This window comes from Coregonus lavaretus (genome assembly GCF_964263955.1).
Source record: "Coregonus lavaretus genome assembly, chromosome: 6".
In the NCBI taxonomy this organism is placed as follows: Eukaryota; Metazoa; Chordata; class Actinopteri; order Salmoniformes; family Salmonidae; genus Coregonus; species Coregonus lavaretus.
In genome coordinates, this window is record NC_139993.1 from 29,439,917 (window position 1) to 29,462,338 (window position 22,422).

The following is a 22,422-nucleotide window of genomic DNA, read 5'->3' on the forward strand; positions in this document are numbered from 1 at the left end:
TTATTTCATCTGTAGCCTAATAAACTGCATGGTTTCCCGAGTCGTAGTGGGAGGACCACACACCTTGTCATCGACTCCAAGTTTACTTCGATATGATGGTTGTTATATCAATATTTGCGCATAAATGCGTTTCCACCGCCATTTCTCTCATAATTAATTTTACCTACACTAAAAGATCCCACCATCTCAAACAAACAAATGATACGTCTGCATTTATAAAATTGTAGCGAAACTTCCTGTTTGCATCACAGCTGTCATGATAATTTTTTATACTGTATGACTTTACTCACATTGAAATGACCTTTCAAATTATATATAATATAACCAACTTCTGTTTATTGTAAATCACCCATATTGTGCTATTGACATTAGAATGTTGGAAGCTTAGCCATAGAATTCCATGTCGTGGGGCAGCTATGTTTTTGGATTGTAACTTTGGTGATAGAAGCACCAATTTGTACACAAACAGCTAGAACAGGTTTTTTAAAATATTTGTAGCTGGGCCAATCGAATGTTCAAGTAAGCCTGACCACTCCCCAATGGTGGTTTCATTGAGGACTGGCTTGAATTGAAAGGATGACCACACCATTTATTTTCATCATGAGCAAAAGCTATTGGGTTTTCTACCCAAAGTTGCAAAAGGGTCCATTTAATAAACACAGGAGACCAGCAAGTGGATAAAAGGGTGTGGCAGGAACGAGTAGAGTTAATAGCAATAGTCAACAGCACATAGACAAGATCGTAGTGGTACTTTGGGGCGATTCCTAACTTATCACTGTTTTAAAAAAATTACAAAAGGTCTTTGTGGAAAACACTGATTTGTCCATTGCAGTGTGTCACCAACGAGGCGAAACAAAATGTTCAGTCACAAAAAGTTCAGTCACAAAAAGACTGGATAGGTGACAGCAGGAATAGGTTCTTTCAGTACCGTTTTATGGCACGAGTGGGGGAAAAGTGCACCAAAAATGTCCAGCATTTGAGGTTAGCATCTTTCCAGGAGTTAAACTTGACAGATATTGTAGTAGATGGTAGGCCTCTCGTTGACTGTGTCCCCCATCACATCATAGCAGCAGTCCTGCTTGTGCAGAGGCAGCTCGGTCATAGGCACACCATTCTGCATGTTGTGCGAGTTCTGTGTGCCATATGAAGGCTGCGACTAAGGAGGAACACACACACACACACACACACACACACAAACACACTGATCAGTATCTATGTGATAAGTGACAAACTGTGCAGACATTCAGCGGTCTAGATTCACATGACATATTGATTTCAGATTGTTAAATGTGTAACCCTGGCTGGCAGACACATTAAATACATTTAAGACGTCAGTTATTATTTGGTGCAGGGCCTCAAATGTGCAGGGCCTCTGATACCTCACATGAAAACAGTTTGACAGGAGCTCAGGACTATAACTCAATTGTTATGATGTGGTTGCGGCTAGACAGTGACAGCTGCCTACCTTGCCAGTAGGTCTGCGAGGAAAGTCTTTCCGACATAAGTGGCCAATGATTCCTGCTGCCAGGGCGTCTCCCAGCACGTTGATCATGGTTCGGAATCTGTCCCTGAAAGGACAGGGAATACAAAGGCTCCAGAGGTCAGCCTCCCACTCCAACCAAAAACATTGTTTCTGAATGCAGAAACAATTTAAGGTTTCCTTTGACAAATTAATTAATTCACTTTTAAACATAAAATGTTCTGCCATTTCAGTCACGATTAACATGTGTAGTATATGTTGTACAGTAGATATTGAATATGACTAATTGTTGTCATAGTGAACTTACAGTACCCAGTCGATGGTCACAATGAGAGTGATGTCATCAGGCGGCAGACCCACTGATGTCAGCACAATCACCATGGTGACGAGGCCGGCCTGGGGGATCCCAGCAGCACCTATGCTGGCAGCTGTGGCTGTTATACTTCAAACAGAGACCAACACAATAAATTACTCAGCTAAGAAGGTGCATTACAATATTGTCCTGCCATGGTTAAAATGATATGAGCTATACCCTTTAAAAAGTGTCACGACCTACATTTAGTGATTTCTCATTCAATCAAAAACAGTGACCAAATCTCATCATGAAAAAAAGTACATTAGTTTTGTACAGTGACATTCCCATGTAGTTGTGTGAAACAGAAGTAATATCAGGATGTTACTTTTTGTGAAACGGTTATAATATTGGCACCCAAAACCAAGACTGTCATGGCAGACTACACCGGACGGTTACTGCTTTTGAGTTAGGACTCAAAGTTTCACCCAGTATATGGATTGGGTAGCTTTATGAGAACGTTTACATTAGAATTGGAGTGATTTGAAACCCCATACATACCTAATGGTGACCAGCTGGCCAAAGTCCAGCTCATAATCGTTGACCTGGGCGATAAAGATGGCCGCCACGGCCTCATAAAGAGCTGTTCCATCCATGTTAATGGTGGCACCCACAGGCAGCACGAAGCGCGCTATCTGTCGATCCACATTGCAGTTCTCCAGCAAGCACTTCATAGTAATGGGCAGAGTGGCAGAACTTAAGAGAGAAAGAGAGATAGTTGAGTTAAGGGACTTCTACCATTCTAACTAATATCCTCTGGATATATTAGTTTGTTTTCCTCCTTTTGGAATACTTTCGTTTACACTACTTAATTACAACAATCAGCTTTCATGGTTTTCAAACTGAATTTTTAAACAATTCTGAACATTTAGGCTATTATTCTCTTAATAGATTTCTGTGCTTGACTGTTCGCCTCTAAACACCATACTGTAGATCAATTGCAACATGATGCAGATTAATTTGAGTAAGTTAAGAGTTTCAAAGAAAGTGTTTGAAGCTGGAGATGATCAATCAAACTCGCCATTGCAATGTTTATAAGGAATCCTTTTCATGCATCACAGCTCAACCCTCTGTGACAGTGTTCTACACACCTGGTCCTGGAGGGCCACAGTGTTTGCAAGCTTTTGTCCCAGCCCAGCACTAACACACCTGAATCAAATTAATCAGGTATTATGGAACTTAGCTGAATGGGGGGTCACTTCCATTTCAATTCAGGAGGTGAACTGAAATTCAATTCACAAATTGAAAAAACGGTCAATTTCCAATTCAACATGAGTTTAATGTAAATTCACTTCCTACTGAACTGACTGAATTAAGAAAGGAATTGACCCCAACCCAGGTTGGTTGCACACTGTAGCCCTCCAGGACAGTGAAAAATATCATTGTTTAATGAGAAAAATAGGCACAGACAGACCACTGACTTACCTTGAGGAGGTGGCCAGTGCTATGACCAAGGCTTGAAGCAGGCCTCTGATGTAAGTGAAGGGGTTTTTCCTAGTCAGGATGAGGTAAAAGAAAGGGAGGAGAATGAGGCCGTGGACAAAAAGCCCGGCCAGAACAGTGATGGTGTACCAGCCCAGCTTCTTCCCAATAGTAGATGGGTCCTGCATGTCCAGGATTTTTCCAGCTACGAGGAATATGATCCCAAATGGAAAATACCTGTCCGGAAATTAAAAAAGGAAGAACTGTGTTTCACTGTTGTTCAATAAACACCCCAAAAGACTGTCTATACAACCTACAGGTAACTGCCAAAATAAAGAAAATCCCAACATAAAGCGTCTTAATTGGGCGTTGGCCCACCATGAGCCAGAACAGCTTCAATGCACCTTAGCATAGATTCTACAAGTGTCTGGAACTGTATTGGAGGGATGCAACACCATTCTTCCACAGGAAATTCCACCATTTGGGGTTTTGTTGATGGTGGTGGAAAAGGGTGTCTCAGGCGCCGCTAAAGAATCTCCCATAAGTGTTCAATTGGGTTAAGAGCTGATGACGGAGACAGCCATGGCATATGGTTTATATTGTTTTAATGCTCATCAAACCATTCAGTGACCACTCGATGGCGGCACTGTCATCTTTTGGGGTCATAGCCATGGTAGCCAAAATAATGGCCTGCCCAGCATTTTTATACATTTTATACACCCTTAGCATGAAAGGATGATAATTGCTTAATTAACTCAGAAACCACACCTGTGAAGAAGCACCTACTTTCAATATACAGTGGGGAGAACAAGTATTTGATACACTGCCGATTTTGCAGGTTTTCCTACTTACAAAGCATGTAGAGGTCTGTAATTTTTATCATAGGTACACTTCAACTGTGAGAGACGGAATCTAAAACAAAAATCCAGAAAATCACATTGTATGATTTTTAAGTAATTCATTTGCATTTTATTGCATGACATAAGTATTTGATACATCAGAAAAGCAGAACTTAATATTTGGTACAGAAACCTTTGTTTGCAATTACAGAGATCATACGTTTCCTGTAGGTCTTGACCAGGTTTGCACACACTGCAGCAGGGATTTTGGCCCACTCCTCCATACAGACCTTCTCCAGATCCTTCAGGTTTCGAGGCTGTCGCTGGGCAATACGGACTTTCAGCTCCCTCCAAAGATTTTTTCTTGGGTTCAGGTCTGGAGACTGGCTAGGCCACTACAGGACCTTGAGATGCTTCTTACGGAGCCACTCCTTAGTTGCCCTGGCTGTGTGTTTCGGGTCGTTGTCATGCAGGAAGACCCAGCCACGACCCATCTTCAATGCTCTTACTGAGGGAAGGAGGTTGTTGGCCAAGATCTTGCGATACATGGCCCCATCCATCCTCCCCTCAATACGGTGCAGTCGTCCTGTCCCCTTTGCAGAAAAGCATCCCCAAAGAATGATGTTTCCACCTCCATGCTTCACGGTTGGGATGGTGTTCTTGGGGTTGTAATCATCCTTCTTTTTCCTCCAAACACGGCGAGTGGAGTTTAGACCAAAAAGCTCAATTTTTGTCTCATCAGACCACATGACCTTCTCCCATTCCTCCTCTGGATCATCCAGATGGTCATTGGCAAACTTCAGATGGGCCTGGACATGCCTTGGCTTGAGCAGGGGGACCTTTTGTGCGCTGCAGGATTTTAATCCATGACGGCGTAGTGTGTTACTAATGGTTTTCTTTGAGACTGTGGTCCCAGCTCTCTTCAGGTCAATGACCAGGTCCTGCCGTGTAGTTCTGGGCTGATCCCTCACCTTTCTCATGATCATTGATGCCCCATGAGGTGAGATCTTGCATGGAGCCCCAGACCGAGGGTGATTGACCGTCATCTTGAACTTCTTCCATTTTCTAATAATTGCGCCAACAGTTGTTGCCTTCTCACCAAGCTGCTTGCCTATTGTCCTGTAGCTCATCCCAACCTTGTGCAGGTCTACAATTTTATCCCTAATGTCCTTACACAGCTCTCTGGTCTTGGCCATTGTGGAGAGGTTGGAGTCTGTTTGATTAAGTGTGTGGACAGGTGCCTTTCATACAGGTAACGAGTTCAAACAGGTGCAGTTAATACAGGTAATGAGTGGAGAACAGGAGGGCTTCTTAAAGAAAAACTAACAGGTCTGTGAGAGCCGGAATTCTTACTGGTTGGTAGGTGATCAAATACTTATGTCATGCAATAAAATGCAAATTAATTACTTAAAAATCATACAATGTGATTTTCTGGATTTTTGTTTTAGATTCCGTCTCTCACAGTTGAAGTGTACCTATGATAAACATTACAGACCTCTACATGCTTTGTAAGTAGGAAAACCTGCAAAATTGGCAGTGTATCAAATACTTGTTCTCTCCACTGTATGTTGTATCCCTCATTTACTAAAGTGTCTCCATTATTTTGGCAGTTACCTGTAGGTCAAATGTGTTTTTCCTAATGAGCAGTTTCCGACACAGTAAAACAGAATAAAGATAAATACATTGTAATTGATATTATGTTATGTATTGTGAAAACTATATTCACAAAAAAAAGTATGTGTCACGTGAGTTGCTTCCTGCCTCGAAAAACATGTCAGAGCCAAGAGCCATTCAAGTCTTTGAGGTTGGTCCTATATCAGCAGAACCTCTGTGGTAAGTGACATCATACAAAATGGCCAGGCCAGTTTCAGGTAAACCTGAGCTGCATGCATGGTGCCTAATGACTGTACATATATGAATGGACAAAGCCATCGATCACATGACACCATTCACTCTTATGTGAAGACTCAATAGCGCATTGAAGCCAAATGAAGTTGGTTAAGATGGCGTCTCATGGCGACGGAACATGGTTGTCACTAGTTACCACAGCTACAAAGTCAATATATCGTAAAAATGTATGCTTTTTTTTTTGGCTTTTTGGTCCTAATTTAAGGTTAAGGTTAAGCATTGTGGTTAAGGTTAGGTTTCAAATCTGATTTTAAGAAGATACATTTTAGAAATAGGCAGGGTTTAGCCATAATGACTTTGTGGCTGTGGTAACTAGTGACGGCCACATAACATGCACAGTTTGAGCTACTCCAGGAAGTGACGTTGCAGGCTGCTATTAGCAACTAAATTATCCTGTGTGCAAATTTTTAAATAATCGGTTCAAGGACATACATCTGGTGTATTAGAAGCAATTATTGGTACCATGTTTGTCTTAGATAAAAAAAATAAAAAAATACACAAAGATTGACCATGAAGATTGCCTGTTTTCTGCAAACAATGCCTGCAGTACCGCGGTCAGCCTTGAACTTCTGTGGCTTCAATGAGAGGGGGCAGTCGTTCTACCCTGGTGGTGCCAGAGGTCCCTGGGATAAGTCACTGTTGACCCTGAACACCGGGTGATCTCCTCCTGCTTGACTAATCCTCGGCATGTGCAGTTCGCTGCTGGGTGGAACAAAGCAAGATGGTCGCCTGACGTCTCCACAGCTTGACCACAAGACAATGACCCCATTCTCATGCCCGTGTACAGGTCATAATCTCAGAAAGTCACACTGAACGGACATCACATCCACAAACCTGCTGTTGCCATGCTCTAACCCACTGAGCCAGTGGAACCATGACCATTTAAACTATTTACAAAGCTCGTCCCCCACTTACCAAACAGCAGTGTTGATGATTTTCATGACACATTCGTTGACGCACTGACACAAGTTAACTAGTGGTGCTCCTCTCTCGCCTATTTTCCCCAGTAATAGCCCTGAAGGAGCAAAAATAAAATTAGTTTAGATAGAGATGGATACATATAACATTGATACAGAAAATAATAAAAAATATAAAAGAAAATAGAGGATAAACTGGCTTTACCCATGGTGGCAGAGAAGATGACGATCCCCAGCACATTCATCTGTTGGCTGCTGCCAGCGCTGGTCTTGTAGTGAATCTCAGGGGGCGGAGTGAGCTCCAGGAACACCGTCCGACCAGTGGGGCCACTATCATCAGGCATGATGTACACAAAGTTGGGCTGCACCATGACCCTGGGGACTTTCAGGATAGGGACCAGTTCTGTTTTGTACTGGAATCAATAAGAACTTTGCTGATGAGGAAGGCGATATAAACTACAATACCATGAGCTGTAGGGATTTGTCTTGATTTGTTAATCACTACCAATGGAAGGTCTTCTATGTCTGGCATATTAGTTAAATAAACAATGGTACAGTGCCTATAGAAAGTATTCATACCCCTTGACGTATTCCACATTTTGTTGTGTGTTATGATGTCATTTCATAGTGTTGTGTGAACCAGGTTAAAGTTAGTAGATAAGCGATTCTGGGCGCCGCACAGTCTGAATACCAAGGACTCCATTATGTCAAGGGAGCTTACTGGTGGTTGACCTTAGAATGATTGATGGACATGATATACTGACTTGGGGTACAAGGTAATAACATCAAAGAAGGGAGTGCCCATTGAGGGTTGCCAGATGTTCGTGAAGAAACATGTAATCGAAGCTATATAAACTGAGATTTTGTCTTTGTTCAGTACTTCAGAATGGCAAGAGGCAAAGCACTGTCTTTTGTTATAACGAACCCGGTACCGACTATTAAACCTTTGTATTAACTTTCCACAGAGTTGTCTAATTATATTCTTACATCCTTAATTACTTGATACCCTAGAAACTCATCATAACATTGTGTTACAACCTGAATTCAAAATCGATTAAATACTTTTTTTTTTCTCACCAATCTACACACAATACCCCATAATGACAAAGTGAAACCTGTTTTTGGAAATGTTTGCACATTTATTGAAAATGAAATACAAAAATATCTAATTTACATACAGTACCGTTCAAAAGTTTGGGGTCACTTAGAAATGTCCTTGTTTTCGAAAGAAAATCATTTTTTTTGTCCATTAAAATAACATCAAATTGAGTGTAGACATTGTTAATGTTGTAAATGGCTATTGTAGCTGGAAACGGCTGATTTTTTATGGAATATATACATAGGTGTACAGAGGCCCATTATCAGCAACCATCAGTCCTGTGTTCCAATGACATGTTGTGTTTGCTAATCCATGTTGATCATTTTAAAAGGCTAATTGATCATTAGAAAACCCTTTTGCAATTATGTTAGCACAGCTGAAAACTCGTCAGTCTATTCTTGTTCTGGGAAATGAAGGCTATTCTATGCGAGAAATTGCCAAGAAACTGAAGATCTCGTACAATGCTGTGTACTACTCTCTTCACAGAACAGCATAAACTGCCTCTAACCAGAATAGAAAGAGGAGTGGGAGGCCCCGGTGCACAACTGAGCAAGAGGACAAATACACTAGAGTGTCTAGTTTGAGAAACAGGCACCTCACAGGTCCTCAACTGGCAGCTTCATTAAATAGTACCCGCAAAACACCAGTCTCAACGTCAACAGTGAAGAGGCGACTCCGGGATGCTGACCTTCTAGGCAGAGTTGCAAAGAAAAAGCCATATCTCAGACTGCCCATCTTTTATTTTTATTGGCAAGTCTGAGATATGGCTTTTTGTATTTGTCCTCTTGCTCAGTTGTGCACCGGGGCCTCCCACTCCTCTTTCTATTCTGGTTAGAGCTAGTTTGCGCTGTTCTGTGAAGGGAGTAGTACACAGCGTTGTATGAGATCTTCAGTTTCTTGGCAATTTCTCGCATGGAATGGCCTTTATTTCTCAGAACAAGAATAGATTGACGAGTTTCAGAAGAAAGTTATTTGTTTCTGGCCATTTTGAGCCTGTAATCGAACCCACAATTGCTGATGCTCCAGATACTCAACTAGTCTCAAGAAGGCCAGTTTTATTGCTTCTTTAATCAGCACAACAGTTTTCAGCTGTGCTAACATAATTGCAAAAGGGTTTTCTAATGATCAATTAGCCTTTTAAAATGATCAAATTTGGAACACAAGACTGATGGTTGCTGATAATGGGCCTCTGTAGGCCTATGTAGATATTCCATTAAAAATCTGCCGTTTCCAGCTACAATAGCCATTTACAACATTAACAATGTCTACACTGTATTTCTGATCAATTTGATGTTATTTTAATGGACAAAAAAATTGCTTTTCTTTCAAAAACAAGAAAACTTCTAAGTGACCCCAAACTTTTGAACGGTAGTGTAAGTATTCACAACCCTGAGTTAGAATCACCTTTGGCAGCGATTACAGCTGTGAGTCTTTCTGGGTAAGTCTCTAAGAGCATTGCACACCTAGATTGTACAATATTTGTACATTATTAGTTAAACAATTCCTAAGTCAAAACTGTAACTAGGCCACTCAGGAACATTCAATGACGTCTTGGTAAAGAACTCCAGTGTATTTGACCTTGTATTTTAGGTTATTGTCCTGCTGAAAGGGGAATTTGTCTCCCAGTGTCTGTTGGAAAGCAGACAGAAAATGTTTTTCCTCGAGAATTTTGCCTGTGCTTAGCTCTATTCTGTTTCTTTTTATCCTAAAAATCTTCCTAGTCCTTGCCGATGACAAGCATACGCATAACATGATGCATCCAACACCATGCTTGAAAATATGAAGAGTGGTCCTCAGTGATGTGTTGTGTTGGATTTGCCCCAAACATAATGCTTTGTATTCAGGATATAAAGTTAATTTCTTGCCACATTTTTTGCAGTTTTACTTTAGTGCCGTATTGCAAACAGGATGCATGTTTTGGAATATTTTTTATTCTGTGAAGGCTTCCTTCTTTTCACTCTGTCATTTAAGTTAGTATTGTGGAGTAACTACAATGTTGTTGATCCATCATCAGTTTTCTCCTATCACAGCCATTAAAGGTTCCCTTCCTTTCCAGCAACTGAGTTGGGAAGAACGCTTGTATCTTTGTAGTGACTGGGTGTATTGATACACCATCCAAAGTGTAATTAATAACTTCACCATGCTCAAAGGGATATTCAATGTCTGCTTTCTATTTTATTTTTACCGATTACCTATAGGTGCCTTTTTTTGCGAGGCATTGGAAAACCTCCCTGGTCTTTGTAGTTGAATCTGTGTTTGAAATTCACTGCTCGACTGAGGGACCTTACAGATAATTGTATGTTTGGGGCACAGAGATGAGGTAATCATAAAAAAATCATGTTAACCCTTAGCCTACAATTTCCGCGGCCCCGCGTAAATCTAATTAACATAATACACAAATCCCCATCAAAATCTGTCTGTTTAAGCTATCGATATCTGGCATGGGCTGTGTCTCAATCCCCCGCATCCTCCGATATCGCCCTTCCGCATCTGCGGTGAAAGGTGGCAGAGCTAGAGCGGTGTTTGTCAGACCATGAGACGTCCCGAAAATCGGTCTTCTCACAAAAAGTCTGTAGCTACCGAACGGTTTGGCCTACTAACTCTCACGATGGTGTTCTCTGTTTGCTCTACGACACCCACAAGCGTCACGGGACTCATCTGAAGTTGGTACAGCCTCTTCTGCCAACTTCTGTGTGTAGCGTCCGAACAGTTTGGGCTACACACTAATATGACCCCTCTGTGGAAAGGTGAGACTCTCACAAACATGTAAATGTCGGTTGTTTTGCTCTAGGCACAGGCCTCACAAGACTCTTCTGAAGGTGAATGGAAGTATATATGGAGATAGTTCAGTGCCTAAAATAAGGGGATCTATACATGTAAAAAACCATTTTTTATAGTTTTCTGATCTTTCTTATCTCTCTCAGATATAGGACAGACACTTCAGAACAAACGTTCTTTTGATTTATGGGGGGACTATCTGTTGTTCCATGTAGTGTGAATGCTATACAATGCGTTTCTATTGGCTAATAGCAGTAATGGCAAATTCAATTTTTGATAAAACATTGTTGTTGTTTTTTTATACCTTAAGGGGTCTTAAACACTATTATTGCACACAGAGTGAGTCCATGCAACGTATTAAGTGACTTGTTAAGCAAATCTTTACTCCTGAACTTATTTAGGTTTGCCATAACAAAGGGGTTGAATACTTATTGACTCAAGACATTTCAGCTTTTCATTTTTAATTAATTTGTAAAAATGTCTAAAAACATAATTCCACTTTGACTTTGATGGGGTATTGTGGCACAAAATCTTAATTTAATATATTTTAAATTCAGGCTGTAACACAACAAAATGTGGAAAAAGTCAGGGTGTTTGAATACTTTCTGAAGTCACTCTATATGTGTCATACTGTACATTAGCATTGGTCTGGTGTTACCTGCTGAAATGTTGCCTCAATAAGATTGGAAGGAACCATATTCCTGTAAAAAGATAATGTTATAATTTAGCTTAGCATGTTGATATGTTGGTGCATACAGTAAGGGTAAAACACATGGCCATTCATTCATGATCAGTATCAGTAAGGTCAAGTGTAATTATTACCATATAAGAGGGAATCATAATAATTCCAACTTGATAAGTATGATTATCATGAATAACATCCTTTTTCAACCTTTTGAATTGTTACAATAATTTGTGAGCCATGCAAAGGAAAGTGGTCCCCTGCAGTCTAATCATTGATGTGTATTCCACAGAATGTATATACCTTTTGATGTACAGTATGTTTGCATAAAGTGCAGCTTTTTGACAATACAAAAATATTCTATGCATTTGAAACAATTACTATGCATTTGCAAAGAAATGAAGAACTTGTGAAGTGTCTTAGTTTTATATCAGTGAACACAGTAGAGGCAATTTGCCCCCTACGTTATCAGTTTTTACTCTTGCTCTCCTCTATTCCTCTCTTTTCTCTGCAATGTCAGAGGTTAAATTAACAAGTGGATGAAGAGGGCAGACCACTCCTGTGAGGGCTCTTAAAAGAGGGAAGTACTTTCAGACAGGCACGAGCCAGAAGCCCTCCTGACGTGTGCCAGTGAAGCGATCCTCCACCAAGATCATTGTATCTTCACTGTTCATGACTGGGTTAATCTGTAAATCATCCCTTTTGGATTACTAAAAATACCTTAATCACCCCTGTCATTTAACTGGATTGTGTGTGTGTGTGTCCCAACCTCCTGAGACAGTTGTTGCTACTGCGTGGGACTACCAAGCATAGACAACAATAGGTAGTAGAATGCATATTAGGCCTATAGGACTGGAGTCAATATATCCTAATTCGATCAATTCAGGAAATGATGGCTTTAGAATTTGTTTTACTTGATGTAGTCATTGTATGCTATGAATATGGGACCAAATACTTAACTTTTTACTACTTTAGTATACAAACTTTGATTGGCGCCGACGAAGAAGGTGTCCTCGCGACTAGCTCTTAGGAAACTTTGCGGTATTTTGTGTTTTTATGTATTATTATGTGTGTATTGGGTACTGTATATGTTGTGAAATTGTTAGATATTACTTGTTAGATATTACTGCACTGTCAGAGCTAGAAGCACAAGCATTTCGCTACACCCACAATAACATCTGCTAAACACGTGTATGTGAAAAATAAATGTTTTGATATAAGTGAATTTGTCCCAATACTTTTGGTCCCCTAAAATGGGGGGACTATGTACAAAAAGTGTTGTAATATCTAAACAGTTCACCCGATATGGATGAAAATACTCTGAACTTAAAGCTGACAATCTCCGCTTTAACCTTGTAGTCATTATATCATTTCAAATCCAAAGTGCTGGAGTACAGAGCCAAAACAACAACAACACAATTGTCACTGTCCCAATACTTTTGGAGCTCACTGTTGAAATTGGCAGTCTGGTTGTGGGTGCTAGATTTGTCATCAGCACTGAATGGGGCCACACCACAGGACTGACAGTTTCTAAATCTAGTGTCAACTCCCTTCATCCAGGACACACTGCTGTAACAAATCCAACTTACTCCTGAAAGCACTTTCTGGAAATCGATATCTGCAGTCATAGCCGTGGGAAGATGTTTGGGGGCGGGGGGTGCAGCGATTTTTTTGCCCGCGCTACAGATGGCTATATTGACCCGCTAATACAGGACTAGTTAAGGCCAAGTGCACTACTTTAGTGAAAAAAGAAAAATGTCAAAAATATATATATTTTTTGTATGAATAAAAATAACACAATCAGATTTTTCAGGGGGTGCTGCAGCACCTTCAGCACACCTACTTCATGTGGCTATGTCTGCAATTGATTGAATACTGTCTTAGCTTTTGCTTGCAATAAGTCTGAAGATATTGGTTGTTCCTAGACTATATGTATTGTATATTGTTTGTCCCTAGACTGAAGATATAGTTGGGTTATTCCACGACTGAGTGCCTTTTGCGTCCCTTTGGTATTTTAAGTAGAAATTGTGCGCCTATATATATATATTTTCAAGCTTCAATTATGCTTCTGGTTTATCTTTATTGGTCACTCACCTAATGAGATCTAGCAAGGCATCAGCAGAAGTCATGACGGGCCCTCCTCCTAGCCTGTTGCTGTCCATTTCAGTGCCCACCCCGGGCTTGATGATGATCACCAGCAGGATACCCACCACCACCGCAATGAAGGTGGTCCACAGGTAGTAGGTCACAGTGAGAACACCCATACGACAACAGGCTTTAGACTCCATAGACGACAGGCCTGACATTAAACTGTAGAGAGAGAAAAAAGAGAGAGGATTGGTTAGGATCAAATGATGAAAACATGCAATAGAAATGGCCCAATAATTGCTCAGGTGCCTAAATTGGTACTGAAATATGGTTCCATTCTAGTGAGTGATGAAATGAAACTAAGGAGATTGACCAGGAGAGAGTGTGGACCTAAGTGAGATCTAATGAACATTGGCAGGACACCTTTTCAAGTGTTTGTTGTAAGTACTACGTCCTATACTATGTAACCAAACATAGCAGGCATAAATTAAATGCCTGAAACTAGATCCCCTCCATACTGGTCTTGACAAGAAGAAGAAAAAAACTGTGGGTGGAGGTTCTCTTCTGCACTGTTCAACCAATCCAGTAAATGTGGAGGAGGAGTTAAGATGGAGCGTTCCCTTGTTTCCATTTCCCCTGAAAACCGGAATATCCAGTTGTTGTTGACTCGGCAGAGGCTATATACTATCTGACAGTTGTAATATAACTGGAACCTGTCATATTATGTAGACCATATGGAATCTATTGAAATCTAGTTAAAATGCAAAGTCTTGTTTTGTTTAATCTTTTAAGCCCCATTCAACTTCAATGAAGATGTGATATCATTGCCTGTCTGTAGGGGGTAGCTACTATCAATGGGTGAGTGAGGTGTGATGACAACATCAAAAGTCATCCTGCAGTCAGCATTCTCTCCAATTCATTTAACCCCTTGTCCAGTTATGCACTTTTCTCAAATGCATTTTCAAAAGTCACTTTTGAAGCTGAATATTTTTTGTGGTGTGTGAAGTATATTCAATCAACAATAGAGGAATTCACAGTGAACATCAAATTATACTTTTATTCCTCTATTGCTGATTGAATACGCTACCATATTACTGGACAGAAGTTGACATTACATATGTTTACCTGGACGTGATGAGGGGAAGGATAAGCATTTTGAGCATTCTCATAAGAAGCTCTCCAGGGAACGAAAAATAAATCTTAGCCTGGAGGGGAAATCAGAAGAAACATGAATGTTAATGTAGGTAGGGATGAAGCACTCACTCCAAAGCAGTGGCAGCTGGTGACTTAAAACATTTGAGGAGGATGATTGTTGAAAAAAAGAGCCAAAGAGCACCTTCAAACATATTCCAAAACTTTGTCTCTTTCCACAGGAGACCCTTTACAGTGGTTGGACAGATATTTTTGTTTCAAGTATTCTTTTTTTCTAGGAAAAAGTACCCATCAGCACACACTTGGGTGAATGTCAAAAGCCTTTTGCTTGATTCTTCGTGTCCTCTCTCCTAGATTCCTTCTCAAATCATCAAAGGGAGGTCAGGAGAACGTTGAAGAAGATCAAAGGTTCCTTCTCCTCCAATGCACCTACTCCTTCAATGTTTTGAGAAGGGAAATTGAGGAAAAGGCTTTTCAGATTCACCCCTTGTGAAAAGGTAAAAGGTTGTTCTTGTTTTTCAAAATAGTAAAGAAATAACTGTGAATAATATTGGTTGATTCGATCAGGTTCATAGGTATTCCTTTTGCATTACAAGATATCACAACACTGCTTTACATCAGTCATTGGTGTTGATAAAAAATTATAAATCAACGTGGTTTCAAATGTTTGGATGGCATTGATAGGTCTCAGAGCCATATATGACTAAGTGACTCAGATATACTGAACAAAAATATAAATGCAACATGCAACAATTTCAAAGATTTTCCTGAGTTGCAGTTCATATACGGAAATCATTAAATTGAAATAAATTGATTAGGCCCTAATCTATGCATTTCACATGACTGGGCAGGGGTGCACCCACTTGGGAGCCAGTCCCAGCCATTCAGAATCTGTTTTCCCCACAAAAGGGCTTTATTAGACAGAAATACTCCCCCTCCCCCCTCTGACAATCCTGCAGGTGAAGAAGCTGGATGTGGAGGTCCTGGGCTGGCGTGGTTACACGTGGTCTTCGTTTCTCTGGCAACAGCTCTGGTGGACATTCCTGCAGTCAGCATGCCAATTGCACGCTTCCTCAAAACATCAGACATCTGTGGCATTGTGTTGTGTGACAAAACTGAACATTTTAGAGTGGCCTTTTATTGTCCCCAGCACAAGGTGCATCTGTGTAATGATCATGCTGTTTAATCAGATTCTTGATATACCACACCTGTCAGGTGGATGGATTATCTTGACAAAGGATAAAATGTTCACTAACAGGGATGTACAGTAAACAAATTTGTCAACAAAATGTGAGAGAAATAAGCTTTTTGTGCGTATGGAAAATGTCTGGGATCTTTTATTTCAGCTCATGGGACCAGCACTTTACATGTTACGTTTGTATTTTTGTTCAGTGTAGCTTTGTAGTAACACTCACGGTAATTTCCTCAGGTTAAACCTCCCCACACTTACAAACATCAACCTTGGGTCATGCGTCACCTGTGATTATCGAGCACACTCTAGGCTATGTTTGCTTTGGCAAGCCAAATCTCAATCTGAGATCAAATAATCCCCTCTTCTCCTGACAGGACTGAGCTTGGATTGACCTCAACCATCTACTGTTCTGAACATCGTTTTCCTTTCGTCTTCATGTAAAGATGGCCAGGAGGGGCGTGATAATGTGGGCATATGATACCTATCCTTCCTAAACTTATGAGCACCATAGATGGCCTATAACTCTCTAGGTGTCTACTGTTGCTCTCCAAGAAAATGCTGCAATTATTTTTCTGAAGCCAGTAATCGGTTCACCATCTATGGTCTAGATTAGAATTTCTTCAGCCACAAATGCGTTGAGACTGCTACATTTGCATCAGCGGAGAACTTTCCTCTCAGGAACTGAAACACGTTGCTGAGTAGGTCATTAACTCCTTCCCTAACAACCACTTTTTCAATCAAGGGGATGAATGCATGCTACCAGGGCTACTCTTCTAGCTGTGCGCTAGCTCTCTGTTCCTATAACAATTAATGCACACCACTTTTCAGGTTTCAGTCCCATCATTTGCTGATGGTGTCGTGCACTAGAAGCTTCTCTCAATGGTCCATTAGGTCTGGCGGTTGATGTTCTCCTATGGTTTTCCACAAAACCCAACAATGAAATGCTCCAGTACATTAAGGCAATGCAAATAGAAGCTCTATGGGTGTTTAAGTGGAACACCGTCATGATCCGCCTCATCTGAAAAGAGGGAGAGATGGACAAACACAATGTATGCTCTGGCTGGCACATCAAATAATCAAGCAGCATTTGCACATGCATCTGAGTGTGTGATAAAGAGCCACGTACCTGGGTTGAGAGATGGCTCCCTCTCAACATGAACCCCAGGAGACAGCCAGTCAACACGGCAAAAACTGAGAGTGTCAGCAGGCCGTTGCACTTCAGGTACTCCCTCAGCCACTGTTTGAAGTCAACGACGAACGTCCCATGTAAGAATGCCTTGACACGTTCGTACATGGTTTTCCCCCCAGTGTCTCCTCTTGGAGAATACGAACTATTGTTGTACTGTGTTTCCTCGCAATCTGTCGGCAGTAGTAGCTCCTCCATAGTTCCAAGTCTTTCACTGGAAAGACAGTCAACTTCTTCTGGAGGGGGTGATTCATTTAGCCTACATGGGGATTAAGCCATCATGGCTTGTGCAGAGTGAACGCCAGCCAGCCAAAGCCCACAGTCAGGGAGAATGTGGGACTAAGAGGCTTACAAGCGTGTAATAAACTCTAACAAGTCTTTGTTGTTAGGTAGCAGGCTGCCATGCTTTTATACTTCTTCATTGTTGATATCTTGTCATCTCAATCAATCATCCCATTTATTTATAAAGCCCCTTTTACATCGGCAGTAAGTTCTATTACAGTAACACAGCCTAGGCCTCAAAGAGCAAGCAGAAGTGGAAGCAGAAGCACAGTGGCCAGGAAAAACTCCACCATCTGGCCTCTTTGTTTTGCTGTTTGAACAGCCTTTATGCTGATGGCTCTCTAATGAACTTGCTATTCTTAGAATGCAGAAGGCTCCCATGTCGCGCTAACGTCACGGCTTAATGAGATTTCCCCTTGATTGCAAATGGCACCTGCTCGTCGTCATGGCTAGATTTACTTCAAAACAGGCCGTATGTTCTCTACTGTCATTGGTCAAATGTAATACTACTAGCCACCTAGCAATTTTATGCAGTTAGCTTTAGCTAGCCCAGATAAGTTCCCAACCTCATAACTACCAAGAAGCCGTTTCAGGCTATCAATCAAGTTAGAGTAGCTAGCTTGTCTAACTATCTTAGCTGGCATGCCTTCTGGCAAGGTTGGTAGACTTTAGAAAAGCAAGCAATAACTAATGTACTGAATAAGACTCACAATCCATTCAATCTTTTACCCAGATTTTAGCAAAGATGCAGAGAAGCATATTTCGTTTATTTAAAAAAAGAACCAGCTGTCTGGAGGATACAGACAGCTCAAGAGCTTAGATATGCAGAATAATACATTGGCTTAATGATTGGCTCTAGCTGTTTCAGGTGTTAGGGTTAGAATGCTAAATCCTCCAATTTACCGTCGGGTGGCCTAGCCCCCCTCCAGACCACCCTCACGTACTTTGTGCTCCCTCAGATATTTGGGGTGCATGACGCCTCAGCTACCGTATGAGGTCCCACATGGTTCCAGCCCTGCAGCTTCACCCCAAATCTGCTCCAGTTCGAAGTTGTCATCATAATAGTCTCTTATCAAAGAAAACTAAATCTCACATGCACTGCCAAACTGAACAATTCTGCGCCAGGGCAATATTTTATCGAAATTGTAATTTAAATCTAATTTATCAACTGATCCCAATGGAACTGACCCAATCTCAAACTTCTAAGGACCAGTAGATTAATATTTCTTAAGGTCAATCTCATAAGGTTTGATTGTAATTTTGTTCTAGTTAACAAAACAAACGCATGGCTGCAATCCAGTCAAACCCTGCACAGGCTATTAGAAGCTGGCTGCATTTGAGTATTGAGTCCAATTGTCAAAGCTAAGGGAAAGAAGGAAAAGGAAATTGTGAGGAACATACATTTAGTGGGTCACACAGCATGATAAGACATGTAGGAGAAAAGGTCAGCCAACAGGTAAGTGATGGAAAATGCAACTGGGCAACTGGTTTGAGAGGCCTGGAAAGTGGCTGTGCCACCTTTTCACCTAGATGTGTGGCAAAAGGTCTTTAATTAATCAAGATCTTCTTAATGTGTCCCTGAATGTTGTCTGTGGATTTACAGTTACAGTCGCTAGTGAACGTCTACATAGCCCTTGCAGTCTTCACATTCTGCTGCCTTAAATTTAAATCTAAAAAGGGATTAAATTACATTTCCCCCCTACCGATCTACACAACCGGTTTAGCTCCTTACATGTTTATTTTGAACCTGACAAACTCCCCAGCCCCTTCCGGTGACAAGCATACCCATAACATGATGCTGCTACCACAATACTTGAAAAAACAGAGGATCAACAACATTGCATTAACTCCACATTACTGGCCTGTATGACAAAGTGAAAAGAAGGAAGCTTGTGTTATGAAATCCACTCCAAATCAACCATTCTGTTTGCAACAAGGCCGTTAAGTAATACTGCAAGACAACACAGCAAAGAAATTAACTTTTTTGCCTAAATTAAAAACTACAGGTCTGGGTCAAATCCAATACAACACAGAGTGAAACCCTCTGTATTTTCAAGTATTGTGGCGGCAGCATCATGTTATGGGTATGCTTGTCACCGGCAGGGACTGGGGAGTTTTTCCAAGATCAAAATAAATATGAAAGGAGCAAAGCCAAAAACAATGGATATAATGTTGCCCTAAGAGTTGTGCAAAGTTGGTAGAATCTTTTTCAAAATGATTCACAGCTGGAATGCCTTTCAAAGGTGCTTCCACCAAGAAATAACTTTGGGGTGTGAAGACATACGCTATCAAGACAGCTTCATTTTTGGTGTGTGAAAATGTTCTATAATTTTCGTTCACTTTAAAAATATTAGCAGGTTGTAGATTAGGAAAAAAATACAATGTAATCGTTTTTAGGTTTAATTTTAAGGCTGCAAAATGTTAAGACTGTTCAAGGGGTGTGTGGACTTTCACTAGGCACTGTATCTGTATGATCTACAAACGCTACATAATAATGAACATATTATAACATTCTATTAACATATAACATTATAATGTTAATACATTTTATATTCTGTTGGCATTGTCCTATACTGACAAAATCAAGCAATATTAAGTTTAAAGGAATGCTTTATCCAATTTAGCTATACTTACCTAACCTCATGGACACCTACAATGTAGTCTACATGGGCTCCATCTTCAGCTGGGTGCAACTAAGTGACAGTATTTATTGTCAAATGTAAGCATTTTGGTATACTTTGGTCCAGCACAGAACAGCAGTAATATTTCCTGTTGCCAATCTATACTGATTAATTTGCATTAAGTTATGAGGAGTGGAGTTAATATCTCACAGATAGAATGTATGGACCTGGCGAGTCAGTGACTGATGATGTTTTGCAGTATTTCTAGGTATTAATATGGTGAGGTGAATTTGTAATTTGGTTGAATTCCCCCTTATGGTCAACGGCATCATGAACTTTATCCAGTACCAGGACATTTTAGCCAAAAACCTGGTTGCTGAAACTTGGCTGCAAGTGGATCTTCCAGCAAGACAATAACCCCAAGCACACATCAAAATCCACAAAGAAATTGTTAATTGGCCAAAAAAATGGCCATCTCAGTCTCCGGACTTGATAGCTGTTGATGTGCACTTGAGCAAGGCACTTAATCGTAATTGCTCCTGTAAGACACTCTGGATAAGAGAGTCTGCTAAATGACTAAAATGTAAATACTGTGGTTTGAATTGAAGAGGGCAGTCCATAAGCAGACGAAGGATATCAAGGATCTGGAAGGATTCTGTATGGAGCAATGGTCTAAGATCCCTCCCAATGTGTTCTCCAACTCATAAAACATTTTAGAAAAAGGCTCAGTGCAGTTATTCTCGAAAGGTGAGGTATTGAAAACAGGGGTGTCAATCATTCTGACCCCTGCCTTTGAGAAAAAAAGTATTACTTGTTAAACAAAATCTCTTTCTCTGAGCAATTGTATTAGAATAAGACAATATAAGCCTTGAGACACGGATTGTATATGTGTGCCATTCAAAGAGTGAATGGGCAAGACAAAATATTTAAGTGCCTTTGAATGACCCACTCTGTAATTAGCTAAAGTTGAACTTTTGACATCCTGAACGGGGCATTGTCTCAAACCCAGGCTTCTGACCATGTAGACATATTTAACAGGAGGCTCAAACGATCTTTGTAAATTATCCTACTGTAGAACTGCCAATTCTAGTTATCACATCAAGCTGTTCTTGCCTATCAATGTTCTGTAATATGTCATGCTTCATGTGGACCCCAGAAAGAGTAGCTGCTGCTTTCGCAACAGCTAATGGGAATCCTAATAAATGTCCTGACACCTCTTTACTTGGAAGAGCGCCATTTGGAACATGTTATTGAAGGTGTGAATGTAAATAGTTAGGTTGCACTACAGGTTAGACACAATAGTTTGGCCAGTAGCTAGTTCACCAACGGAATGGAGGAAATCACATCTAAATATACACAGAGTTTACAAAACAGTAAGAGCACCTGCTCTTTCCATTACATAGACTGACCATATGAATCCAGGTGAAAGCTATGAGCCCTTATTGATATCACTTGTTAAATCGACTCCAAATCAATGTAGATGAAGGGGAGGAGACAGGTTAAAGAAGGATTTTTAAGCCTTGAGACATGGATTGTATATGTGTGCCATTCAAAGTGTGAATGAGCAAGACAAAATATTTAACAGTCTTTGAATGGGGTATTGTAGTAGGTGCCAGGTGCACTGGTTTGTGTCAAGAACTGCAATGCTGCTGGGTCTTTCACACTCAACAGTTTCTCGTGTGTATCAAGAATGGTCCCCCACCCTAAGGACATCAAGCCAACTTGACACAACTGTGGGAAGCATTGGGAGTCAACATTGGCCAGCATCCCTGAGGAATGGTTTCAACACCTTGTAGTCTATGCCCCGACGAATTGAGGCTCTTCTGAGGGCAAAACAGGGGGGGGTTGGGGGTGGAACTCAATATCAGGAAGGTGTTCTTTATGTTTTGTACAGTGTATATGGGCATTTCCTTTCGAAAACAGAGCTAATTCTCAGAAATCACACCTAAACCATCCAAGGTCAAAATAGTTTGTGGTACTGCTCATCTGATTGCAACATGTTTCTAAAACATGAACCACATATGATAAAGGAACAGATTTGTCTGGTCAAGGTGTGAGTAAGGGTTTCTTTAGTGCTCAATTCAATTTAATTAAAATGAAAACCCTCACAGCCAAACATGGAATATACAGTATATATTTATATATACACATTATATATATATATTGATTATATATATATATATATATATATATATAAAAAGAAGAGGTACAAATGTGTCACATTGCAAACAGTTTTCATTGAAGGACTGCAATTTTTTATATTATATAAATAATGTATTTAACCATCACCTTCCCCATGTTGTTATATAAAAGTCATAACTTATTTGCATTTCTCTGTTCATTATATAAAGGAAATCTGGTTGCAACTGAAGAAAAATAATTTTGGAAGACAGCATTAAAAACCATTTTCATAATAATGAAAGT

At 40.5% G+C, this 22,422-nt stretch overlaps 1 protein-coding gene across 1 annotated transcript; it reads right to left on the reverse strand.

Annotated features, from left to right (window-relative positions):
• Positions 1 to 596: 596 nt before the first annotated feature.
• Positions 597 to 17,203, reverse strand: LOC311131008 (excitatory amino acid transporter 5-like; the record flags this gene model as incomplete). Its single annotated transcript, XM_084163839.1, has 11 exons — positions 597 to 1,156; positions 1,466 to 1,568; positions 1,788 to 1,922; positions 2,334 to 2,528; positions 3,258 to 3,491; positions 6,917 to 7,016; positions 7,124 to 7,331; positions 11,454 to 11,496; positions 13,572 to 13,787; positions 14,691 to 14,770; positions 17,036 to 17,203. The coding sequence occupies 11 exons, from the start codon at positions 17,201 to 17,203 to the stop codon at positions 1,001 to 1,003; spliced, it is 1,638 nt and encodes a 545-aa protein (XP_084019965.1). The 3' UTR covers positions 597 to 1,000.
• Positions 17,204 to 22,422: the final 5,219 nt, after the last annotated feature.